General features: G+C 40.6%; 1 protein-coding gene across 1 annotated transcript in view; it reads right to left on the reverse strand.

Moving 5' to 3' along the window:
* LOC129851375 (metabotropic glutamate receptor 7-like) overlaps positions 1–24,711 on the reverse strand; it is a 446,516-nt gene extending 421,805 nt beyond the window's left edge. Inside the window, exon 1 of the mRNA XM_055917878.1 lies at positions 23,373–24,711. Within this exon, the coding sequence (XP_055773853.1) occupies positions 23,373–23,897 (525 nt within the window). The 5' untranslated portion in view covers positions 23,898–24,711. The remainder of the gene's footprint in view (positions 1–23,372) is intronic.
* Positions 24,712–26,139: the final 1,428 nt, after the last annotated feature.

Consider the following 26,139-nt stretch of genomic DNA (forward strand, 5'->3'; position numbering starts at 1 on the left):
GTTGATAAATAGTATCACCATAACAACAACAGGTAGAAAGGTTGATAAATAGTATCACCATAACAACAGGTAGAAAGGTTGATAAATAGTATCACCATAACAACAGGTAGAAAGGTTGATACATAGTATCACCATAACAACAACAGGTAGAAAGGTTGATAAATAGTATCACCATAACAACAACAGGTAGAAAGGTTGATAAATAGTATCACCTTAACAACAACAGGTAGAAAGGTTGATAAATAGTATCACCATAACAACAGGTGGAAAGGTTGATAAATAGTATCACCATAACAACAGGTAGAAAGGTTGATAAATAGTATCACCATAACAACAACAGGTAGAAAGGTTGATAAATAGTATCACCATAACAACAGGTAGAAAGGTTGATAAATAGTATCACCATAACAACAGGTAGAAAGGTTGATAAATAGTATCACCATAACAACAACAGGTAGAAAGGTTGATAAATAGTATCACCATAACAACAGCAGGTAGAAAGGTTGATAAATAATATCACCATAACAACAGGTAGAAAGGTTGATAAATAGTATCACCATAACAACAACAGGTAGAAAGGTTGATAAATAGTATCACCATAACAACAGCAGGTAGAAAGGTTGATAAATAGTATCACCATAACAACAGGTAGAAAGGTTGATAAATAGTATCACCATAACAACAACAGGTATAAAGGTTGATACACAGTATCACCATAACAACAGGTAGAAAGGTTGATAAATAATATCACCATAACAACAACAGCTAGAAAGGTTGATAAATAGTATCACCATAACAACAGGTAGAAAGGTTGATAAATAGTATCACCATAACAACAACAGGTAGAAAGGATGATAAATAGTATCACCATAACAACAGGTAGAAAGGATGATAAATAGTATCACCATAACAACAGGTAGAAAGATTGATAAATAGTATCACCATAACAACAGGTAGAAAGGTTGATAAATAGTATCACCATAACAACAGGTAGAAAGGTTGATAAATAGTATCACCATAACAACAGGTAGAAAGGTTGATAAATAGTATCACCATAACAACAACAGGTAGAAAGGATGATAAATAGTATCACCATAACAACAACAGGTAGAAAGGATGATAAAATAGTATCACCATAACAACAGGTAGAAAGGTTGATACATAGTATCACCATAACAACAGGTAGAAAGGTTGATAAATAGTATCACCATAACAACAACAGGTAGAAAGGTTGATAAATAGTATCACCATAACAACAACAGGTAGAAAGGATGATAAATAGTATCACCATAACAACAGGTAGAAAGGTTGATAAATAGTATCACCATAACAACAGGTAGAAAGGTTGATAAATAGTATCACCATAACAACAACAGGTAGAAAGGTTGATAAATAGTATCACCATAACAACAACAGGTAGAAAGGTTGATAAATAGTATCACCATAACAACAGGTAGAAAGGTTGATAAATAGTATCACCATAACAACAGTTAGAAAGGTTGATAAATAGTATCACCATAACAACAGGTCGAAAGGTTGATAAATAGTATCACCATAACAACAACAGCTAGAAAGGTTGATAAATAGTATCACCATAACAACAGGTAGAAAGGTTGACCTCACAATCTGCTTCCTGCTGACTAAAGAGAGACAAGATCAATGGGGGAAATGGGGGTAATGGGACTGTAGTCTTGTCTCAGCCAGGTCTGCGGGGGGGGGGGGGGGGGGTAATGGGACTGTAGTCATGTCTCAGCCAGGTCAGCAGGGCTGCGGGGGGGGGGGGGGGGGGGGGTAATGGGACTGTAGTCATGTCTCAGCCAGGTCAGCATGGCGGGGGGGGAGGGGTAATGGGACTGTAGTCATGTCTCAGCCAGGTCAGCAGGGGGGGGGGGGTAATGGGACTGTAGTCTTGTCTCAGCCAGGTCAGCGGGGGGGGGGGGGTGGGTAATGGGACTGTAGTCATGTCTCAGCCAGGCCAGCAGAGGGGGGGGGGGGGGTAATGGGACTGCAGTCTTGTCTCAGCCAGGTCAGCAGGGGGGGGGGGGGGGTAATGGGACTGTAGTCTTGTCTCAGCCACATCAGCAGCGGGGGGGGGGGGTAATGGGACTGTAGTCATGTCTCAGCCAGGTCAGCATGGCGGGGGGGGGGAGGGGTAATGGGACTGTAGTCATGTCTCAGCCAGGTCAGCAGGGGGGTGGGGGGGGGGGTAATGGGACTGTAGTCTTGTCTCAGCCAGGTCAGCGGGGGGGGGGTGGGTAATGGGACTGTAGTCATGTCTCAGCCAGGCCAGCAGGGGGGGGGGGGGGGGGGTAATGGGACTGCAGTCTTGTCTCAGCCAGGTCAGCAGGGGGGGGGGGGGGGGGGGTAATGGGACTGTAGTCTTGTCTCAGCCACATCAGCAGGGGGGATAAATCCGTACATAATAGTATTATCCATATATCGAAGAAATATAATTTTTTTAACAGATTGACCAATAGAATTAATGTAAAAAGTGAAAAGAACAGGTCCTAGAATCGACCCCTGCAGAACACCTTGATGTACTTGTAGAAAGTCAGACTGAACCCCACAGATCACGATGGCCTGAGTTCTGTCACTAAGATAATCATGAAACCATGAACAGGCATCAGAGCTCAGGCTAACGTGGACAACTGATTCAATAAAATAGCATGATCTACAGTATGAAGAGATTTTGACGGGTCCTCAAACAAAGCAGCTCATGTCATTTTAGTGTCTACGATATGGACAAGATCATTAACGACTAAAGTGGTTGCTGTAACCGTGCTCTGCCCAGGCCTAACCCCTGATTGGTTTTATATTCTAAATACATTTCTCAGATAAAAAAAAAGAACAAAATTGTACATTTAACAAAGATTCAACAATATTAGCTAGACAAGGAGGTGTTGAAATGGGGCAATAATAAGAATAATAAATAAGATCATTACTATCCCCTTCCCTTACTGAGCGGAATCACAAGAGCTGATTTCTATACTTTTGGAATATTTCCTGATAACAATATGATTTATTTTCTTTAAATGGGGGTTATTGAGCCAACAATGATGGAAGCTGCACAGTTAAGCAGCCCAGAATCCAATTGGTCGGCCCCTGTGGATTTCTTGTTGTCTATTGCTAGCAAAGCATGCAATACATATTTTTCTGTCAATAATAAAATGTAGCCTTTGTCATTTGTCAATAATTCCTCAGTTGCTTAAAAGCTTGCCAGCCTGGGCTGAAACACGTGTACCTTAACACAAGCATCATCTCTTTTATGATTGACTTTGGATAATTCTGGAGCGTACCAGTGTCACGATCGATATGAGACGAATGAGTGGACCAAGGCACAGCGTGAAAGAAAGACATCTTCTTTTAATGAAGACAAACAAAACACTACCAACGAACGTGAAGCTAAGCAAACTATGTGCACACATGCAACATAGAACATAGACAATTACCCACAATCACCTAAAGCCTATGGCTGCCTTAAATATGGCTCCCAATCAGAGACAACAATAAACAGCTGTCTCTGATTGAGAACCAAACCAGGCAACCATGGACTTTCCCCATACACTATACACAACCCCCTAAACAATACACACACCCTAAACTAGACAAAACACACAAACATCTCCCATGTCACACCCTGACCTAACTAAACTAATGAAGAAAATCAATATAACAGAGACCAGGGTGTGACAGCCAGGCATTCAATCTACTTTTAATAACCCTTTATTTTTTTGTGTAGGGAACATGATTATCTACAATTGTATTGAAGACATCTGCAAAAAGGCTGAAATACAAATCAGGTTCAGGGAGAGATGAAATAAAATCAAGGTTACTAAAATAAAGATCATGTAAAAAAAAAAAGAAGCCTGTTCACTGAAGTTTTTAGATTTTTGTATTCTCACATCTCTAACACAAACAACTGGGCAATTGTCACAAATATCTTGTGTGAAGACACCAGTAGAAACGTATTTATCTGGTGTATTCATTAAAATAAAATCAATCAGAGTTGACTTTGAAGGATCGTTAGGGTTGTGCCGTGTAGGCTTAGTCACCAGCTTGGTTAGGTTCAGATCATTACACATGTCTTTTAGATTGTCTGAAACCTGCGTTTCCCCGATCATAATTTAGGTCACCCAGGATTAAAAACTTCTGATTTAGTAAAATAAGACAACAAATTGGTTAAATTCTCAAGTACACAAAGGTTAGCCGAGGGAGGATGGTAGACTCCTATAACAGTTATGGATACATTTCTTCCCAAAACAGAGGCTTAAAGATAGTAGCAAACATTTTTTGGGGGGCAATGAAAATGGATTTCAGTAAAGTTATTTTTTAATAAGAATGGCCTCTACACCACCTCTACCCTGTCTATCAGCTCTGAACACATAACCTTCAATATTAATATCAGAGTTCAGAATTTCCCCAGAGATCCAAGTTTCAGTCAATACCAGAATTTCCGGATGGATCTGCATAGTGATGTAATCCAGTTCAGATGCATCAACCAATCAAAAGTCCTTGGAGACCATGGGAGACCATGGGAGAGAGAGAGGACCAAGGCGCAGCATGTAAAAAAGACATCTTCTCTTTATTTAGGAGAAAACGAACGAAGCAAAACAACAAATAGACGACCGTGAAGCTAGAACCGAACGAAATGCAAACATGCAACCTAGACACAGACACAGACCTAGACAATGACCCGACAAAAACATGATGCCCATGGCCGCCTAAAATATGGCTCCCAATCAGAGACAAATGAAAGACATCTGTCTCTAATTGGGAACCACTCAGGCAACCATAGACATACCTAGAACATTCACTCAACCATAGACATACCTAAAAACATTCACTCAACACAAACCCATAAACTAAACCCAACACCCCCTTTTCCATATAACCACCAAAAACGAGACAAAACACAAACATCCCCCATGTCACACCCTGACCTAACTAAAATAATAAAGAAAACAAAGAATACTAAGGCCAGGGCGTGACAAGGAGTCTCCAACTCAAACAAGATAGGTCCAATGGGCGGTTGCAGGTCCTGTCTGATGATTGATGCTGATGTACAGTGCATTTGCAAAGCATTCAGAACCCTTGACTTTTTACACAATTTGTTACATTACAGACATTCTAAAATGGATTAAATATTTGTTTTTCCTTCATCAATCTACACACAATAGCCCATAATGACAAAGCGGAAAATAAAAACATTTACAGAAATATTCAGATCCTTCGCTAGGAGACTCGAAAATGAGCTCAGGTACATCCAGTTTTCATTGATCATCCTTGATTGGAGACCACCAATTGATTGGACATGATTTGGAAAGGCACACACCTGTCTGTGTAAGATCCCACAGTTAAGCGTACATGACAGAGCAAAACCCAAGCCATGAGGTTAAAAGAATTGTATGTAGAGCTTCAAGACAGGATTGTGTCGAGGCACAGATCTCAGGAAGTGTACCAAACAATTTCTGCAGCATTTAAGGTCCCCAAGAACACAGTTTGGAACCACCAAGACTCTTCCTAGAGCTGGCCGCATGGTCAGGGAGGTCACCAAGGACACGGTGGTCACTCTGACAGAGCTCCAGATTTCCTCTGTGGAGATGGGAGAACCTTCCAGAAGGACAACCATCTCTGCAGCACTCCACCAATCAGGAATGTATGGTAGAGTGGCCACAAGGAAGCCACTCCTCAGTAAAAGGCACATGACAGCCGGCTTGATATTTGCCAAAAGGCACCTAAAGGACTCAGACCATGAGAAACAAGATTCTCTGGTCTGATGAAACCAAGATTGAACTCTATGGCCTGAATGCCAAGCGTCACGTCCTGAGGAAACCTGGAACCATCCCTACGCAACGACGCTCCTCATCCAACCTGACAGAGCTTGAGAGGATCTGAAGGGAAGAATGGCAGAAACTCCCCAAATACAGATGTGCCAAGCTTGTAGCATCATACCCAAGAAGACTCAAGGCTTCAATCGCTGCCAAAGGTGATTCAACAAAGTACTTTGTACAGGGCTGTAATACTTATGTAAATGTGATATTTCCGTTATTTAGTTGTAATAAATTAGCAAAAATGTAAAAGAATACTGTTTTGCTTTGTCATTATGGGGTGTTGTGTGTAGATCATGTGGGAATTGTTTTAAAATCCATTTTAGAATAAGGCTGTAACGTAACAAAACGAGACACGTTTCATGTAGCGTGTCACTACTTCACAGGAGAGCCGTATGAACTTAAACTTTATATTTTTATCAAAATGTGTTTTTGGTGGGTAGAAATGCCTTCTCAAACATGTGAACTTTCATGTGCCTCAATAACAAACTTGTATGCCATCTGTAAATAAAAATAAAACATTTAAATTATGAGCCTAGTTTTGTTAAGCCACAGAAAAAGTCAGCAACCTTCCCGCTACCAATGATTGGCTGAGATGATGAGTGGGCTGGACATGCCGCGAGACGAGTTTGGATTGGTCTGCCATATAGCACGCCGCTGTCCATTTGAGCTGGTCAGTTTGTGTAGGTAATCCGGTCTTACTCTGCTTTTTTTTATGTATCGCGTTGTAAAACTTAACAAAAGACTCAACTATACAAGTATCCATTTCAATAGAACGTCACTGCAACAAATCTTGTCTTAGAGTGCCAGAACGCAGAATAACTGATGAATTTATGAACGCTCAACACCGGTTGAATATCGCCGGTATCAGTAAATGTCAGCAAAAAAAGCATAATTAAATTGTTGCCAGGAGCACAGTTAGTCACCAACTCTCTGGACAACATGTTAACAGCCTAACCAGCTCTGCTATGGTGAGTAAAATGGTCAGAGTTTCGGTGGGGGTTAAAGCTTAAGGTGATTCTTATGGCCTTGCACACGGTCAGTGTGAACCAGAGTGACTTGATGCCAAACAAGCTGTACAAACAAAACATAAACGATACAGGGCGTCTTATATAATGAAAGGTGTTGCAGTCTGCCGTGAAGCATTCATCCATCTATATGGGTAAGAGTCTAGCTACAGTTTCAGATATTATACATTTCTAATTTTGTCAGAAATGTGTTTTCATTGCAAGGTAAAGCTTGCTGTTAGCTAGCTAGCTGACGTTAGATGGCTGGCTCGCTAAATAACATTACGTTTATGATCTGTTTGGAGTAATGTTATCTCAGAATGCCATTTTGGTATTGCTAGTTATAGCCGAATGTTAGCTTGCTAACTAGCTAACATTGAACCTATTCGGTTAACTTTAGCTGGCTATGACAATCGGTTTGTATTGCTTGTACTCTAAGATAGGGATTATGGTTCATTGTTTAGCTAGCTAGCTACGTGTCTAAACAAAAGACTCCACTTCGCCAGATGATTACATGACCCATCAAGTTATCCAGTTGTGTCTGACTGTGATTGCGGATATGCATTCTACAATAATGGAATTTATTTATTTACGCCTGACTCTCCTCCACCAGTCATACAAGTAGAATGGTCTAATACCGCCCATCAAAAAGAGAGCTGGCCCAAACAAGCAGAGGTTACACCTGAAGCATGAGGACGTGCAGCGAGTGGTGGACTTCATCAACAACCACGCAGAGGATAATGCAATAGTATTACCAGGACGCCACCCAGAGGATAACGCAATAGTATTACCAGGACGCCACCCAGAGGATAACGCAATAGTATTACCAGGACGCCACCCAGAGGATAACGCAATAGCATTACCAGGACGCCACCCAGAGGATAATGCAATAGAATTACCAGGATGCCACCCAGGATACAAACACTTTGCCTGAGATTTCTGTTGTGGTGAAGGACATCACTGTGACAGGGGACAACATCCCACAGCTGGGTTGGACTGGAGGATGGTACAGTGTTGGTGGCAAGTTAATCCCTGTTTTACAGCTTCGATGCTCTTGAGCCTGGTGTTGTTGTCGCCAAGGAACGTTCGGACTGTCGGGACCAGGTTTCAGCTGCTGCTCAACACTGACATCCTTCCTCTCATAGATGGTCTGCCTGTACAAGCACCACCTGGACTGGACACGGCTAGACAAACGTATCTTTTTGAGAAGATCAGGGAGTTTTGTTACGAAGAGGCTATGGACATCACGTGCCCTGCACCAACGTCAAGGGCAGGACAGAAACAGGCTCTCTGAATATAGATTCCCTTGTTCATGCGTGGTTCGGACGGACCAGTCATCAGCACTATCTGCAGTGCCTCTATTGTCATGACTCTCTCCTAACACACACGCCATACGCTGCTGCTACTCTTTATTGTCCTGCTGCTCAGCCACTTTACTCCTGATTGTTTGCATATAACTACCTCATCTATCACTATTGTTATTGATATTGTTCTTGTACACACTGTATATTATTTATATTGACACTATCTATTTCTGATATTGCTACTAGGCAAGTAACTGTTTGGTTGTACCGCTTACACCTTCTGTAGTGACCCATCCACTTGGTTGTACCGTTTACACCTTCTGTAGTGACCCATCCACTTGGCTGTAACGTTTACACCTTCTGTAGAGACCCATCCACTTGGCTGTAACGTTTACACCTTCTGTAGTGACCCATCCACTTGGCTGTACCGTTTACACCTTCTGTAGAGACCCATACACTTGGCAAGATGTGGCTGGGGGTTATAGCATTTCTTTCACATTAGCCATCAACCCCCAAGCAATAAGACTCTTGAACAGTTAATCAAATGCCTACCCGGACTATGTGCATTGTCCCCACCCCAACACCCATTTTTACGCTGCTTGCTACTCTCTGTTTATTATCCATGCATTGCATTGGATCCATGCATTGTCACTTTAACTCTACCTACATGTACATATTACCTCAATTACCTCAACACCGGTGCCCCCGCACATTGATTCTGTACCATAACCTCCGGTATATAGCCTCCACATTGACTCTGTACCGGTACCCCCTGTATATAGCCTCCACATTGACTCTGTACCGGTACCCCCTGTATATAGCCTCCACATTGACTCTGTACCGGTACCCCCTGTATATAGTCTCCACATTGACACTGTACCGGAACCCCCTGTATATAACCTCGCTATTATTATTTTATTGTTGCTCCTTAATTATTTGTTATATCTTTTTTTTTCTTTCTTAAAACTGAATTGTTGGTTAAGGGCTTTCACTGTAAGGTCTATACTTGTTGTATTCGGCGCATGGGAGAAATAACATTTGATTTGAATTTAGACAAGTGTGTTGGATTTGGATTTGCATCATCTCATATTTATAAAATATTTTTATCTGGACACTTCCTGTTTACATGAATTTTTCCTTATTGTAGGCTACTACTTTTACCACTTTTAGTCTTAATCTTTACTACACTACTCACTGTTTAGTACATGACCTCACATGTGAATCCTTAAGGAGATGGGTGGGGCTAAAGCTTAAGAGGGTGTGAACGATGCTGAATGGGTGGAGACAAAGAAGAGCTCTCCAGTAGGTGTTACCAAAACATTCAAAGGCCATTTTCTCAAAAAGTGCATTTACAAGTTTATCAACTTTCAAAGCATAATTACTTTCCCATTGTTCCTTCAAATGCAGTTTATGATATACCATTTTGTAGCTCTGAGTCTCTACTTTTATCCAATGTAGTAAAAAACACTATTTTAAATTTTGCTACATGAGACCGATTTGAGCCAGTCTGTCACAAATGTGGAAAAAGTCAAAGGGTCTGAAGACTAAAATGTAAAATGTAATTGATTTGAATTGAGAGAAGAGCGTAAGAGAGAGAAAGAAAGGAGAAGACAGAGGGAGAGAGGTAGAGGAGAGGGGAGGAGGATGTTTCTTCACCCAAGCGTTCCCTCCTCAAGGACAGAAGGTCGAGGAGAGACTAATGCTTGGTGGCAGCTCAGTCAACTGGTGAATTCATATAGGCAAACAGTACAGCACAGCACAGCAGTAATAAGGAAAACTCTATACCGCCAAGCATCCAGCCAGCGGACTTGTAACCCCACTGAGACTGAACTCTGGAGTCTGATGTGGCCTCTTCATGCAACATGCACACGTAAGGCTGAGAGTTTATGAAGGGGGGGTATACAATCCTGTGGGTCCTCGTGCAGCACGTGTAGGTATGAGAGATAACAGTCCTGTGGGTCCTCGTGCAGCACGTGTAGGTATGAGAGATAACAGTTCTGTGGATCCTCGTGCAGCACGTGTAGGTATGAGAGATAAGAGTCCTGTGGATCCTCGTGCAGCACATGTAGGTATGAGAGATAACAGTCCTGTGGATCCTCGTGCAGCACGTGTAGGTATGAGAGATAACAGTCCTGTGGATCCTCGTGCAGCACGTGTAGGTATGAGAGATAACAGTCCTGTGGATCCTCGTGCAGGACGTGTAGGTATGAGAGATAACAGTCCTGTGGATCCTCGTGCAGCACGTGTAGGTATGAGAGATAACAGTCCTGTGGGTCCTCGTGCAGCACGTGTAGGTATGAGAGATAACAGTTCTGTGGATCCTCGTGCAGCACGTGTAGGTATGAGAGATAAGAGTCCTGTGGATCCTCGTGCAGCACATGTAGGTATGAGAGATAACAGTCCTGTGGATCCTCGTGCAGCACGTGTAGGTATGAGAGATAACAGTCCTGTGGATCCTCGTGCAGCACGTGTAGGTATGAGAGATAACAGTCCTGTGGATCCTCGTGCAGGACGTGTAGGTATGAGAGATAACAGTCCTGTGGATCCTCGTGCAGCACGTGTAGGTATGAGAGATAACAGTCCTGTGGATCCTCGTGCAGCACGTGTAGGTATGAGAGATAACAGTCCTGTGGATCCTCGTGCAGCACGTGTAGGTATGAGAGATAACAGGGGGGTCACTGAATCCATATAAGAAACACTCTGGGGAAACACTTTGAGAAAACTAAAATCAAATCAAAATCAAATCACATTGTATTGGTCACATGGTCACATACACGTGATTAGCAGATGTTATTGCGGGTGTAGCGAAATGTTTGTCTTTCTAGATCTGACAGTGCAGAAATATCTACACACAAATCTAAGTAGGAATAAATTAAGACTGTATACATATGGGCGAGCGATGTCAGAGCGGAACGGACTAAGATACTGTAGAATAGTATAGAAAAAGCCAGCACCAAGAGGGGCAACTTCCTTTTCAGGATAGGCTTACTACAAATGAAATAGAACTCCTGCCTGCACCAAGAGGGTCAACTGCCTTTTTAGGATAAGCTTACTACAAATGAAATAGAACTCCTGCCAGCACCAAGAGGGTCAACTGCCTTTTTAGGATAAGCTTACTACAAATGAAATAGAACTCCTGCCTGCACCAAGAGGGTCAACTGCCTTTTTAGGATAAGCTTACTACAAATGAAATAGAACTCCTGCCTGCACCACTGAATGTACCCAGCAGAGAACCGTGCTGAGATGCCCTGCTGTGGGTCTGGACTCTGGAGTAAGTGATTTCGTCCATTGCAACAGGGGGGGGGGGGGGGGGGGTCACTGTCTCTGATGTTATCAGGATCAGGGACAGACCTTGGGTTTAATCTTATAACAAGACCACCAGCCTGGAGTCGATATGCTTCTCTCTTCTTTACGGAGTAAAAGGGAGCTTGGGTTATCTGTGGAAGAAACTGTATTGTAGTCATTGGGTGGTCGCAGTGAATCGGCTTCATTGTCTCCCATGTAATGAGATTGTTGAGCGGAAAAAGCATGAGCTGATGCACATCCGAAGATATTGGAGAGATGATGAGTAACGGAACAGTAAACTGTGTAGAAAGATAGAAAGAAAGGAAAATTAAGGAAGTTGCACACGACAGTGTATATATATGCTCCCAACTATTTAATGGGTAAAGAGAAAATATATATTTTGAAAGGACAGTGTATTGACCACAGCCATATGCAGGAGTCCTTTGTGTCAGGTTACTTTCCCTGCTAAAAGGTTGCACGTAACGTTATGCACCAATGCTCTTGTGGCATGAAATGTGCCCTTTCTCTCCTGTGAAATTAGCTAAATGTCAGTTCTGGTCTCTCCTCCCTCATACTTTCCTGAAGACATAGAATCTTGAAGACATAGAATCCTGAAGACATAGAATCCTGAAGACATAGAGTCCTGAAGACATAGAGTCCTGACGACATAGAACCCTGAAGACATAGAGTCCTGAAGACATAGAGTCCTGACGACATAGAATCCTGAAGACATAGAATCCTGAAGACATAGAATCCTGAAGACATAGAATCCTGAAGACATAGAGTCCTGAAGACATAGAGTCCTGAAGACATAGAGTCCTGAAGACATAGAATCCTGAAGACATAGAATCCTGAAGACATAGAATCCTGAAGACATAGAATCCTGAAGACATAGAAACCTGAAGACATAGAATCCTGAAGACATAGAATCCTGTTGTCAAAAACTAGATCACTACACTCTCACACTGGGATATTTCACAGTGACACTACTGTGTGTGTGTGTGTGTGTGTGTGTGTGTGTGTGTGTGTGTGTGTGTGTGTGTGTGTGTGTGTGTGTGTGTGTGTGTGTGAGAGTGCGTGCGTGCGTGCGTGCGTGCGTGTGTCTACCTGAGGCAGAAACAGAGGACTGTGTCCCCTGAGTTTCACTGGGCATCACGTCCCGAGGTAAGGAGAAAATAACCCCACCAACCTCCCAAAAACTAAAGAAAGACAACATCTTGTCGTTCCCTCGGAGGCTGGCTGCTGAGGGTGAAAGTTACGAGGGGTTTCCCACACAACACTCTTCCTACACAACGGCCGTGTCGCAAATGGAACCCTATTCCTTATGTTGTGTACTACTAGTAGTGCACTATTTAGGGGACAATGTGTCATTTGGGAAACATCCACTGCCCACACAAGGTGCCTGTCCACATTACTCTTCTGTTGTTGATGCCAGGGTGTAACAGCACCCTGAGGTAGTACCCTTTACCCTTGTCTGACTGGCAGACACAGCCCCATTTCACACTCACACACACATGGACACACACACACGGACTCACACAGACACACACACACACACACACACACACACCTCAACAATGTCAGCAGCAGGCTGTTCGTTATACAGACAGACAAAAGGACTGCCCTGGCATGTGTGGTGTGTAAAAATTTCAACAACAAAAAATGTGGAAAAAAAGGCACCACTACTTTTCATTTTATACCTCTGAATAGTAATACTAATAAAACACTCGGGAATAGTAATACTAATATAAAACCTCTGAATATTATTAATACTGTAAATACTTTGAAAAGTAATACTAATATAAAAACTGAATAGTAACAGTAATATAAAACTCTGAATAGTAATACTAATACAAAACCACTGAATATTATTAATAATGTAAATACTCTGAATAGTAATACTAATATAAAACCTCTGAATATTATTAATACTGTAAATACTTTGAAAAGTAATACTAATATAAAAACTGAATAGTAACAGTAATATAAAACTCTGAATAGTAATACTAATATAAAACCGCTGAATATTATTAATAATGTTAATACTCTGAATAGTAATACTAATATAAAAACTCTGAATATTATTAATACTGTAAATACTCAGAATAGTAATACTAATATAAAAACTCTGAATATTATTAATACTGTAAATACTCAGAATAGTAATACTAATATTAAAACTCTGAATATTATTAATACTGTAAATAATCAGAATAGTAATACTAACACTGTACATACTCTGAATAGTAACAATAATATACAAATTCAGAATATTTTTAATACTGTAAATACTCCGAATAGTAAAATTAATATTAATACTCTGAATAGTAATACTAATACAAAAACTCAGAATAGTTAAACTAATATAAAAACTCTGAATAGTAATACTAATACAAAAACTCAGAATAGTTAAACTAATATAACAACTCTGAATAGTAACACTAATATAAAAACTCAGAATAGTTTTAATACTGTAAATACTCTGAATAGAAATAGTAATATAAAACTCTGAGTAGTAATACTAATATAAAAACACTGAAAAGTAATACTAATATAAATACTATGGCTATAATAATATCAATAATGTGTTAGTAATAATAATATAAATACTCTGAATAGTAATAATAATATAATTACTTGTTTACAATAATATAAATAATATGCTAATAATAATACTATACATACTCCGAATAGTACTACCACTATAAATACTCGGTTAGTAATACTATTACCGATGTTCTGTTAGGGATAATACTATAAATACTATGTCAGTGATGCAAGTAATATTAATACTCTGTTAATGATAATACTATAAATAATATGTCAGCGATGGAAGTAATATTAATACTCTGTTAATGATAATACTATAAATACTATGTCAGTGATACTAGTAATATTAATACTATGTTAATAATAATACTATAAATACTGTGTTAATAATAATAGCAATGATGTGGTAATAATATAAATACTCTGAAAAGTAAATATACCATAAATACTATGTTAGTGATAATAATATCAATGCTCTGTTAAAAATAATACTATACATACCCAGGTAATAATAATACTATAAATACTCTGTTAGTAATACTAAATATACCTACTCTTGATAATAATGCTATGCATACTATGTTAGTAATAATGAATATACACACTCTTGATAATAATGCTATGCATACTATGTTAGTAATAATGAATATACCTACTCTTGATAATAATCCTATAAATACTATGTTAGTAATAATGAATATACCTACTCTTGATAATAATGCTATAAATACTATGTTAGTAATAATGAATATACCTACTCTTGATAATAATGCTATAAATACTATGTTAGTAATAATGAATATACCTACTCTTGATAATAATGCTATAAATACTCTGTTAGTAATACTATAATTGCTCTGTTAGTAATAATACTATACATACTCTGTTGGTGATAATAAAACTGAATACTCTTGATTATAATACTATAAATACTATGTTGGTACTACTATAAGTACTCTGTTAGTAATAATAATAGCAATAATCTGTTGGTAATAATACTATAATTACTTTGTTAGTAATAATACTATAAATACTCAGAATAGTAATATGGTAATACTACTACACTGTACAAACATATATTCTTTCCGATTTTTTCAACATTGCGGTTTTTGTTTACATCCCTGATGGTGAGTATTTCTCCTTTGCTGATTTAACAGCACAATCATTACACAGGTGAACCTTGTGCTGGGGACAATAAAAGGCCACTATAAAATGTGCAGTTTTGTCACACAACACAATGCCACAGATGCCTCAAGTTTTGAAGGAGCAGTGCAATTTGCATGCTGACTGCAGGAATGTCCATCATCTCTGTTACCAGATCATTTAATGTTAATTTATATACCATAAGCTACCTCCCACATTGTTTTAGAAATGTTTGCAGCACGTACAACAGGACTCACAAACGCTGACCACGTGTAACCACACCAGCCCAGGATCTCCAGATCCGGCTTCTTCACCAGCGGGGATCGTCTGAGACCAGTTACCCGGACAGCTGATGAAACTGAGAAGTATTTCTGACTTGAATTAAGGCCCTTTTTGTGGGGAAAGAAATGTCATTCTGATTGGCTAGCCTGGCTCCCCAGTGGGTGGGCCTGACTCCCCGGTGGGTGGGCCTGGCTCCCCGGCGGGTGGACCTGGCTTCCCAGTGGGTGGGCCCCTATGTGAAATCCATAGAATAGGGCCATATGAATTTATTTAAATTGATTGATTTCCTTATATGAACTGTAAGTCAGTAAAATCATTGAAATTGTTGCATGTTGCATTTATATTTTTATTCAGTGTAGATATAAATATATGAATAATTTATTATTTCAAATGTAAAAGAAAAGTAGCTTCGACATGTATACTGGTCTGAAATGGAAGTACATTACTCATTCAAATGGCAAAAACAGAATTTGAAGGTACAAGGCATACTCTACTAAATAATAAACCACATATACGTATACTGTCATCATGACATGTGAAGTTATACTGTCATCATGACATGTGAAGTTATACTGTCATCATGACATGTGAAGTTATACTGTCATCATGACATGTGAAGTTATACTGTCATCATGACATGTGAAGTTATACTGTCATCATGACATGTGAAGTTATACTGTCATCATGACATGTGAAGTTATACTGTCATCATGACAAGTTATCCTGTTAAGGCTAGGGGGTGCTGTTGTCACTATTTATGGAAATCGTGTAATTTTTGAAACGGCTTCCTACAAAATTCTTGATCGTACAATATGCATATTATTATTATTATTGGATAGAAAACAGTCTATAGTTTCTATAGCCGTTGAAATTTTGTCTCTAAGTGGAACAGAACTCATTCTACAGCAATTTCCCTGACATGGAGTCAGATTTCACACATTTTGGCCCCTGTTCTGGAGTCAGTTTTAAGGCCACTGTTATTCCTATGAGTATACGGACACTGCTTACGTCTTCCCCTGGATGCCTTTACGTGATGACGCTTTGAATGGTATCGATTGCCCAATCACAGCCACTATAAATGAAAAAATCCTGTAGGTAGGAACTCTTTTCTTGGTGCGTCAGGTGCGCGGAGGACACCGACCTACTGTTTTTCCAAGCATTAGTGTAGCCAGTTATATTTCTCCGGTCATATTTTTACTCTTTATAGGAGTTAAAAACATCATAAGGTAGTTAATTTAAAGCGTTTTATAGCAATTTATATCCGTTTAGTGCGATTTTGGGACATTTATTTCTGAGCCACTGTGAATCTCTGGGCACCGTTCCAGTTCATGCCGAACGCAATGTGCATTTCTGCATGGCAAGAGGACAGCTTTCGACCAAAAGACGATTAGACCCAAGAAAGGATTCTTTGACCAAGATTCTGATGGAAGAACAGCTCAAAGTAGGAACAATTTATTATGATAAATCGTGTTTCTGTCGAAAAATGTTAGTGGCTTAGGACGCCATCTTTTTTGACGTAGCTTCGCTTGGCGCAAACTGTATTGAAAAGTAAGGATAATTAAAAAAATGTAATTCCGCGATTGTATTAAGAATTAAATTGTCTATCAATTGCTGTCCACCCTATATTTTTTAGTCACGTTTATGAGTATTTATGTATACGACTAGATTACTGTCTAATATGGCGCACGACATTTTCTGACCAGCTGGGCTACTTTTGTCATTGTCTAACCATGATTTTGGTGGCTAAATATGCACATTTTCGAACAAACTGTATATGTATGTTGTAATGTGATGTTACAGGAGTGTCATCTGAAGAATTCTGAGAAGGTTAGTGAAAAAATTAATATATTTTGGCGATGTTTACGTTATCGCTCTCTTTGGCTAGAATCAATGCTGGGGTAATGTTTGCACATGTGCTATGCTAATATAACGATTTATTGTGTTTTCGCTGTAAGACACTTAGAAAATCTGAAATATTGTCTGTATTCACAGGATCTGTGTCTTTCGATTAGTGTATGCTGTGTATTTTTACGAAATGTTTGATGATTAGTAGTTAGGTAAACACGTTGCTCATTGTAATTATTCTAGTCCATTTGTGACGGTGGGTGCAATTGTAAACTATGACATCTACCTGAAATATGCAAATTTTTCTAACAAAACCTATCCTATACCATAAATATGTTATCAGACTGTCATCTGAGGAGTTTTTTTCTTGGTTGGTGGCTATCAATATCTTAGTTTAGCCGAATTGGTGATAGCTACTGGTGTTTGTGGACAAAGAAAAGATGGTGGATTATGCTAATTTGTTTAGCTAATAGATTTACATCTTTACATATTGTGTCTTCCCTGTAAAACATTTTAAAAATCGGACATGTTGGCTGGATTCACAAGATCTGTGTCTTTCATTGACATGTGAAGTTATACTGTCATCATGACCTATGAAGTTATACTGTCATCATGACATGTGAAGTTATACTGTCATCATGACAAGTTATACTGTCATCATGACAAGTTATACTGCCATCGTGAAATGTTATACTGTCATCATGACAAGTTTTACTGTCATCATGACAAGTTATACTGCCATCGTGACATGTTATACTGTCATCATGACAAGTTATACTGTCATCATGACAAGTTATACTGCCATCGTGACATGTTATACTGTCATCATGACATGTTATACTGTCATCATGACAAGTTATACTGTCATCATGACAAGTTATACTGTCATCATGACAAGTTATACTGTCATCATGACAAGTTATACTGTCATGACAAGTTATACTGTCATCATGACATGTGAAGTTATACTGTCATCATGACATGTGAAGTTATACTGTCATCATGATCTATGAAGTTATACTGTCATCATGATCTATGAAGTTATACTGTCATCATGACAAGTTATACTGTCATCATGACAAGTTATACTGTCATCATGACAAGTTAAACTGTCATCATGACAAGTTATACTGCCATCGTGACATGTTATACTGTCATCGTGACATGTTATACTGCCATCGTGACATGTTATACTGTCATCGTGACAAGTTATACTGTCATCGTGACATGTGCAGAGTGGAGTAGTGGGACATAGCATCAAGCCCTCAGAACAACATGAAGACACTCTGTGAATGAGATGTGCTGCTGCTAATACGGTACCCGGTTACAATGAAACAACTGATTTAGACTGACGCACGAGAGGAGCTGGAAAGCACTACACAGAAAACTGCTTCCTGAAATCGAGGGGGAAACATCACAGTGATAACCCTGTAAACACAGGGCATTGGTCTAGTGATGGAATGGGTTTGTGTTCTGCTGCTGCTGCCAACACGTGGAGACATTAGCTGGGTAATGAACCTGCAAACAGCTGTGTATCTGTAGGGATGAGTTCATATCAGTGAGTTTTCTATCAGTGAAACAATAACGAAAAAGGGGAAATGTTTCTCTGTGTATCTCTGGGGTGCATTTGGGATACGCTGGATGACAACTGATGATTTCCCATTAGAAATGTAATGTCCCCATAACCCGGGGACTATTGCAACCCCTGTAGGCCTGTGTGCAGGCTTAATGCCCATGTTGATACGCTGGCTGACAAGCAATGCTTTCCCATTAAAATGTAAATGTTATTCCCATGTCTAGGCCCGTGTATTCCCATGTCTGTATTCCCATGTCTGTATTCCCATGTCTAGGCCTGTGTATTCCCATGTCTGTATTCCCATGTCTGTATTCCCATGTCTAGGCCTGTCTATTCCCATGTCTTTATTCCCATGTCTAGGCCTGTGTATTCTCATGTCTCGGTCTGTGTATTCCCATGTCTGTATTCCCATGTCTAGGCCTGTGTATTCCCATTTATAGGTCTGTGTATTCCCATGTCTGTATTCCCATGTCTGTATTCCCATGTCTGTATTCCCATGTCTGTATTCCCATGTCAGTATTCCCATGTCTGTATTCCCATGTCTGTATTCCCATGTCTGTATTCCCATGTCTGTATTCCCATGTCTGTATTCCCATGTCTGTATTCCCATGTCTGTATTCCCATGTCTGTATTCCCATGTATATATTCCCATGTCTGTATCCCCATGTCAGTATTCCCATGTCTGTATTCCCATGTCTGTATTCCCATGTCTGTATTCCCATGTCTGTATTCCCATGTCTGTATTCCCATGTCCAGGTCTGTGTGTGTAAATCTGGTGATGATTCGATGTACCTTTTAACAGGGAGTCCCATTGAGACGAAGGTCTCTTTTGTAAGGGAGCCCTGCATCTTACAATTACACAATCAATTCCACATAGGAAATTCACCACAATATAAAAATAGAAAGAGAATATAAAACTGGTGTGTACTAATTGATCGGGAATGTTGATTGGCTCTTTTTATAATATGAAGGTGGGGGAAAACCCTATTGATCTGCAGAAAAATGCCATTTGTGATTGATATGAACAAAACAGCAATTGGTTCAGGTAGGCAGGCCCTAACTATGGTCTCCCTATCGTGGCATTTCAAAATGTAATATGCGCAGAACTCTGAATGTCCGGGATATTGGGTGTATTCGGTGAAATGAATACAGAACGTTTCGCCCTAGTGAACACGGCCAAAATACGAGAGAGCAGAGGGTGCACAGCGGTGCTGTGGTGGTACAGAGCTGTCCATTCAGCACCGCGCCGAATGAATGTCCCACAATGCTGTGCACTACTAGCCACACGGTCAGAATATGAGAGCAGTGGAGCGGTGCTGTAGAAGGAGGGACCTGGCACCTTTCAGCACCGAGCCCTGCTGAAGCCATGTGGATGCTAGCGGAGCTGGGAAAAGGGAAGGAGATGTCCTTTTCAGCACAACACACTGCTGCTAAACCACTGTTGCTGCAGCCAGATGTGTTCTAACACTGTAGATATCGATGTGAGACAGCAAACTTCAAAACAAACAACTTTAAACCTCAACTTGGTGTCTCCAAAACATTTCGTATTCACTATTTTATTTTTATTTATTTTTTTACATTTATTTAACCAGGAAAAGCCCATTGAGACCCAGAGTATCTTTTTCAAGGGGAGACCTGTCCTAGAAGGCAGCAACAATCAATACATTACAGAACTACCACATACAACAATCAATACATTACAGAACTACCACATACAACAATCAATACATTACAGAACTACCACATACAATAATCAATACATTACAGAACTACCACACACAACAATCAATACATTACAGAACTACCACACACAACAATCAATACATTACAGAACTACCACATACAACAATCAATACATTACAGAACTACCACATACAATAATCAATACATTACAGAACTACCACACACAACAATCAATACATTACAGAACTACCACATACAATAATCAATACATTACAGAACTACCACATACAATAATCAATACATTACAGAACTACCACACACAACAATCAATACATTACAGAACTACCACACACAACAATCAATACATTACAGAACTACCACATACAATAATCAATACATTACAGAACTACCACATACAACAATCAATACATTACAGAACTACCACATAAAACAATACAACATGATCCAGCATAAAAAAAAAACATTTACACTCCTCTGTAACAGAGTCTCCCATCAATATTTTAAATTCATTCAGTGGCACTAACATATCTAGATGAAGCATGGATTGTAGATTATTCCAACGCTTCTGGTACACAAGAAGAGAAGGCAGTCTTGCCCAATACTGTAAATGTCCTGGGGACTTTAAGTAGCAACCAACCTAGCAGACCGGGTATGGTAACATAGCAACCACCTAGCAGACCGGGTATGGTAACATAGTAACCACATAGCAGACCGGGTATGGTAACATAGTAACCACCTAGCAGACCGGGTATGGTAACATAGTAACCACCTAGCAGACCGGGTATGGTAACATAGTAACCACCTAGCAGACCGGGTATGGTAACATAGCAACCACCTAGCAGACCGGGTATGGTAACATAGTAACCACCTAGCAGACTGTTTATGGTAACATAGTAACCACCTAGCAGACCGGGTATGGTAACATAGCAACCACCTAGCAGACCGGGTATGGTAACATAGTAACCACCTAGCAGACCGGGTATGGTAACATAGCAACCACCTAGCAGACCGGGTATGGTAACATAGTAACCACCTAGCAGACTGTTTATGGTAACATAGTAACCACCAAGCAGACCGGGTATGGTAACATAGTAACCACCTAGCAGACCGGATATGGTAACATAGTAACCACCTAGCAGACCGGGTATGGTAACATAGTAACCACCTAGCAGACCGGGTATGGTAACATAGTAACCACCTAGCAGACCGGATATGGTAACATAGTAACCACCTAGCAGACCGGGTATGGTAAAATAGTAACCACCTAGCAGACCGGATATGGTAACATAGTAACCACCTAGCAGACCGGGTATGGTAACATAGTAACCACCTAGCAGACCGGGTATGGTAACATAGTAACCACCTAGCAGACCGGGTATGGTAACATAGTAACCACCTAGCAGACCGGGTATGGTAACATAGTAACCACCTAGCAGACCGGGTATGGTAACATAGTAACCACCTAGCAGACCGGGTTTGGTAACATAGCAACCACCAAGCAGACCGGGTATGGTAACATAGCAACCACCTAGCAGACCGGGTATGGTAACATAGTAACCACCTAGCAGACCGGGTATGGTAACATAGCAACCACCTAGCAGACCGGGTATGGTAACATAGTAACCACCTAGCAGACCGGGTATGGTAACATAGCAACCACCTAGCAGACCGGGTATGGTAACATAGTAACCACCTAGTAGACCGGGTATGGTAACATAGTAACCACCTAGCAGACCGGGTATGGTAACATAGTAACCACCTAGCAGACCGGGTATGGTAACATAGTAACCACCTAGCAGACCGGGTATGGTAACATAGTAACCACCTAGCAGACCGGGTTTGGTAACATAGCAACCACCAAGCAGACCGGGTATGGTAACATAGCAACCACCTAGCAGACCGGGTATGGTAACATAGTAACCACCTAGCAGACCGGGTATGGTAACATAGCAACCACCTAGCAGACCGGGTATGGTAACATAGTAACCACCTAGCAGACCGGGTATGGTAACATAGCAACCACCTAGCAGACCGGGTATGGTAACATAGCAACCACCTAACAGACCGGGTATGGTAACATAGCAACCACCTAGCAGACCGGGTATGGTAACATAGTAACCACATAGCAGACCGGGTATGGTAACATAGTAACCACCTAGCAGACCGGGTATGGTAACATAGTAACCACCTAGCAGACCGGGTATGGTAACATAGTAACCACATAGCAGACCGGGTATGGTAACATAGCAACCACCTAGCAGACCGGGTATGGTAACATAGTAACCACCTAGCAGACCGGGTATGGTAACATAGTAACCACATAGCAGACCGGGTATGGTAACATAGTAACCACATAGCAGACCGGGTATGGTAACTACCTGGTGGTGAAAGAGACCCGACTACTAGATACAAATGTTTTAGATCAATGTATCTGCAACAGCATCCGTCTCAAACACAACTTTACAGGAAATGTCTTGTTCCTGTGGCATGTCAAGCATGCAACAGCATCACACACGTCTCAAACACTTGAGGGGGAGAACACACACCAGCGTGTGTTGACATCAATTTCTAAAAGGTATGGATCTCATTTTAATTTATATCGGGTGTAAATTCTGTCCATTATGGAATATGAAATATCTGTGAGAACAACATAATTCGCTCCATGTGATTGTGACTTTGGTAACAGAGCAAACAGCAAGTACAGAGTCTCTCTCTCTCTCTCTCTCTCTCTCTCTCTCTCTCTCTCTCTCTCTCTCTCTCTCTCTCTCTCTCTCTCTCTCTCTCTCTCTCTCTCTCTCTCTCTCTCTCTCTCTCTCTCTCATATGTCTGTTTTATTCTCACCACTCACCTGAAACAGACGTAATATGTTCGCCACCATGATCGATACAGAACTTGCTGAAGCTCCTATCACTCCAACAACTTTCTCTGGCTTGACGAACACTGGCGGTTCACCGTTCATACACCTCACGTCCGAAGTGTCTTTTTGTATGAGTGCCTGCACAAAAGTCAGGGACTGCTCGAGAGCATAGGTGTCCCTCGAACACGTATCCAGTACCCGGGCACCTAGGGTGACATTGGGAAGAAGATCGTCATCACTGTTGATTTGGTCCAAGGCGTACATCATAGCTTCGAGACGATGGATCCCGTTCTCTTTCTTGATGTCCCCACACGGTTCCCCCGGGATCCCCCGGGCGTGCACAGGGAAGAGACCACCAAGGGTCAGGTCTCCCTCCATTCTTATGGAATGTGGTGCGTAAATTTCCTGCGATGCTGTAAGGTCAAATAGAGCTTTCATCACCCACAACACACGCCATGTAAAGTAGGGTTTGTTCAGTTGCAGAACCACACCACCACCATGCCTTAGCCTGGCCATGGTCTCTCTCTATCTTTCTCTCCCTCCTACCTCCTCCGACTTCGATTCAGAAAAAAAGACCAGATTCACCGAGGCACTTTTTTTTTGTATTATACTTCTATGAAATCAAGGTGATGCAACGTCCAAAGTAAGTCCATGTGTAGAAAAAAAATGTCAGGTGAGAAAGGTGTGCAGATTATTCCGGTAAAGGCTACCGCCGGTTTTACCAATGCCTTGTTCCTTCTAAATGTGCGCACAACTGCCGAGAAGCAGAGTACCGTTCACACAGTCGCTTGTTGCTTGGACACCCATTCCGGGTTTTTGAATTTGAGTCGATATTCAATAAAGAACACCAACCATTGTAGGAAGAATGTAAACGCTACTAATCATAACTAATTTCATACAGAGCGTACGAGGAAGTGCCGTTGATATTCCGCCGTTGAAATCGTGAATCACCACCAAGCTCTCACAGTGCACTGATGTCATGCTTCCACAACGAATACCTAAACACTAATGAATAGTTTGAAAACCAAGGGACAATCAACGAATCTTCAAGAAATAGAAATAAAAGTTTTGTTTTTGTTTTAATTCACAAGTATTCCATCACAGGAGCACACAGCGTGATGATAACGGAATTGCGTTCTGAATAGATCCAGCTAGGCGTAGCTGAGTCTCCCGTTTCATTCAAAATGCGTCTGAATCTTTGGTGAAAGTAATCTCTTTTCCGTTGTTGGTCTCTTAGAAATGCCTCACTTGGAGGGAGAGGAGCGGAGACAATACACGTATCTCCCACTGAGCGCTAACGGAGGGAATGATGCCTTCTCTCTCTCTCCCTCTTGCTCTCTCTCGTACTCTCATTCTCTCGCTCTTTCTCGCTCTCTCAATTCAATTCAGAGGCTTTATTGGTATGGGAAGCGTGTTTACAATGCCAAAGCAAATGCAAAAAAATTCAACATAACGACAACAAAAAAAGCTATAAAGCAAATGAATCAAATCAAAGACAAAATGAATCAGAAACTACCAGTATAAATTATATACACAAAACGGTTTCAAGAGAATAAAGTTTAAAATGTTATATTATTAGCGGTTATAAATGTAGTACAGTCTAACATTTAACAATACAGTGTTGTGACAATGTGCCAATAGTAGAATGTACATTGGTGTTTCTGGCCTACTGGTTTAACTGTTCTTGTGGCAGCAGGTCACACATCTCGCTGCTGTTATTACACACTGGCATTTCACCTCATAGATATGGGAGTTTCTCAACATTTTATATGTGTTTGAATTATTTCTGGCTCTGTGTGATCTGAGGGAAATATGTGTCTCTAATATGGTCAAACATTTGTCAGGAGGTTAGGAAGTGCAGCTCAGTTTCCAAATCATTTTGTGGGCAGTTTTATTACAGTCTCTCTCAATAGCAAGGCTATGATCATTGAGTCTGTAGTCAAATGTTTTCTTAGTCTTGGGTCAGTCAAAGTGGCCAGGTATTCTGCCACTGTGTTCTCTGTTTAGGGCCAAATAGCATTCCAGTTTGCTCTGTTTTTTGGTTGATTATTTCCAATGTGTCAAGCAGTTCTCTTTTTGATTTCTTATTATTTGGTTGGGTGTAATCTCTCTCTTCTCTCTCTTCTCTCTCTTCTCTCTCTCTCTCTCTCTCTGTGTCTCGCTCTCGCTCTCAATTCAATTCAATTCAAGGGGCTTTACTGGCATGGGAACATATGATAACATTGCCATAGCATGTGAAGTAGTTTATACAAAAGTGAAAAAAACTCTTTAGAGAGAGAGAGAGAAAGAGAGAGATAGAAAGAGACAGAGAGAGAGAAAGAGAGTGTTAGAGCTGTCGCTCTCCTCATCCTCAGAAGAGGTGAGGAGAGAAGGATCTTCGGACCAAAATGCGGAGTTAGGGAAATAAGCCATTTTTATTACACATACGACGTAGACTAAACAAAACAAAACACTTTCAAAACTACAAAATAAGAAAACGACGTACAACGGAACCTGAACATAAACTTACATGGACAAACGTAAACTTACGAACAGGAACGAACATCAAAACGAACGAACAGCAAAACAGCTCCAAATGTGAAAAAACATCGACAACACGATAGACATCACAGGAGACAATCACCCACAAACACACAGTGATAATGCCCTACCTAAATATGACTCTTGATTAGAGGAAAATGCAAACCACCTGCCTCTAATCAAGAGCCATACCAGGCACACCGAAACCAACATAGAAACAGATAACATAGACTGCCCA

The sequence above is a fragment of the Salvelinus fontinalis genome, chromosome 3 (assembly GCF_029448725.1).
Source record: "Salvelinus fontinalis isolate EN_2023a chromosome 3, ASM2944872v1, whole genome shotgun sequence".
Classification (NCBI taxonomy): Eukaryota; Metazoa; Chordata; class Actinopteri; order Salmoniformes; family Salmonidae; genus Salvelinus; species Salvelinus fontinalis.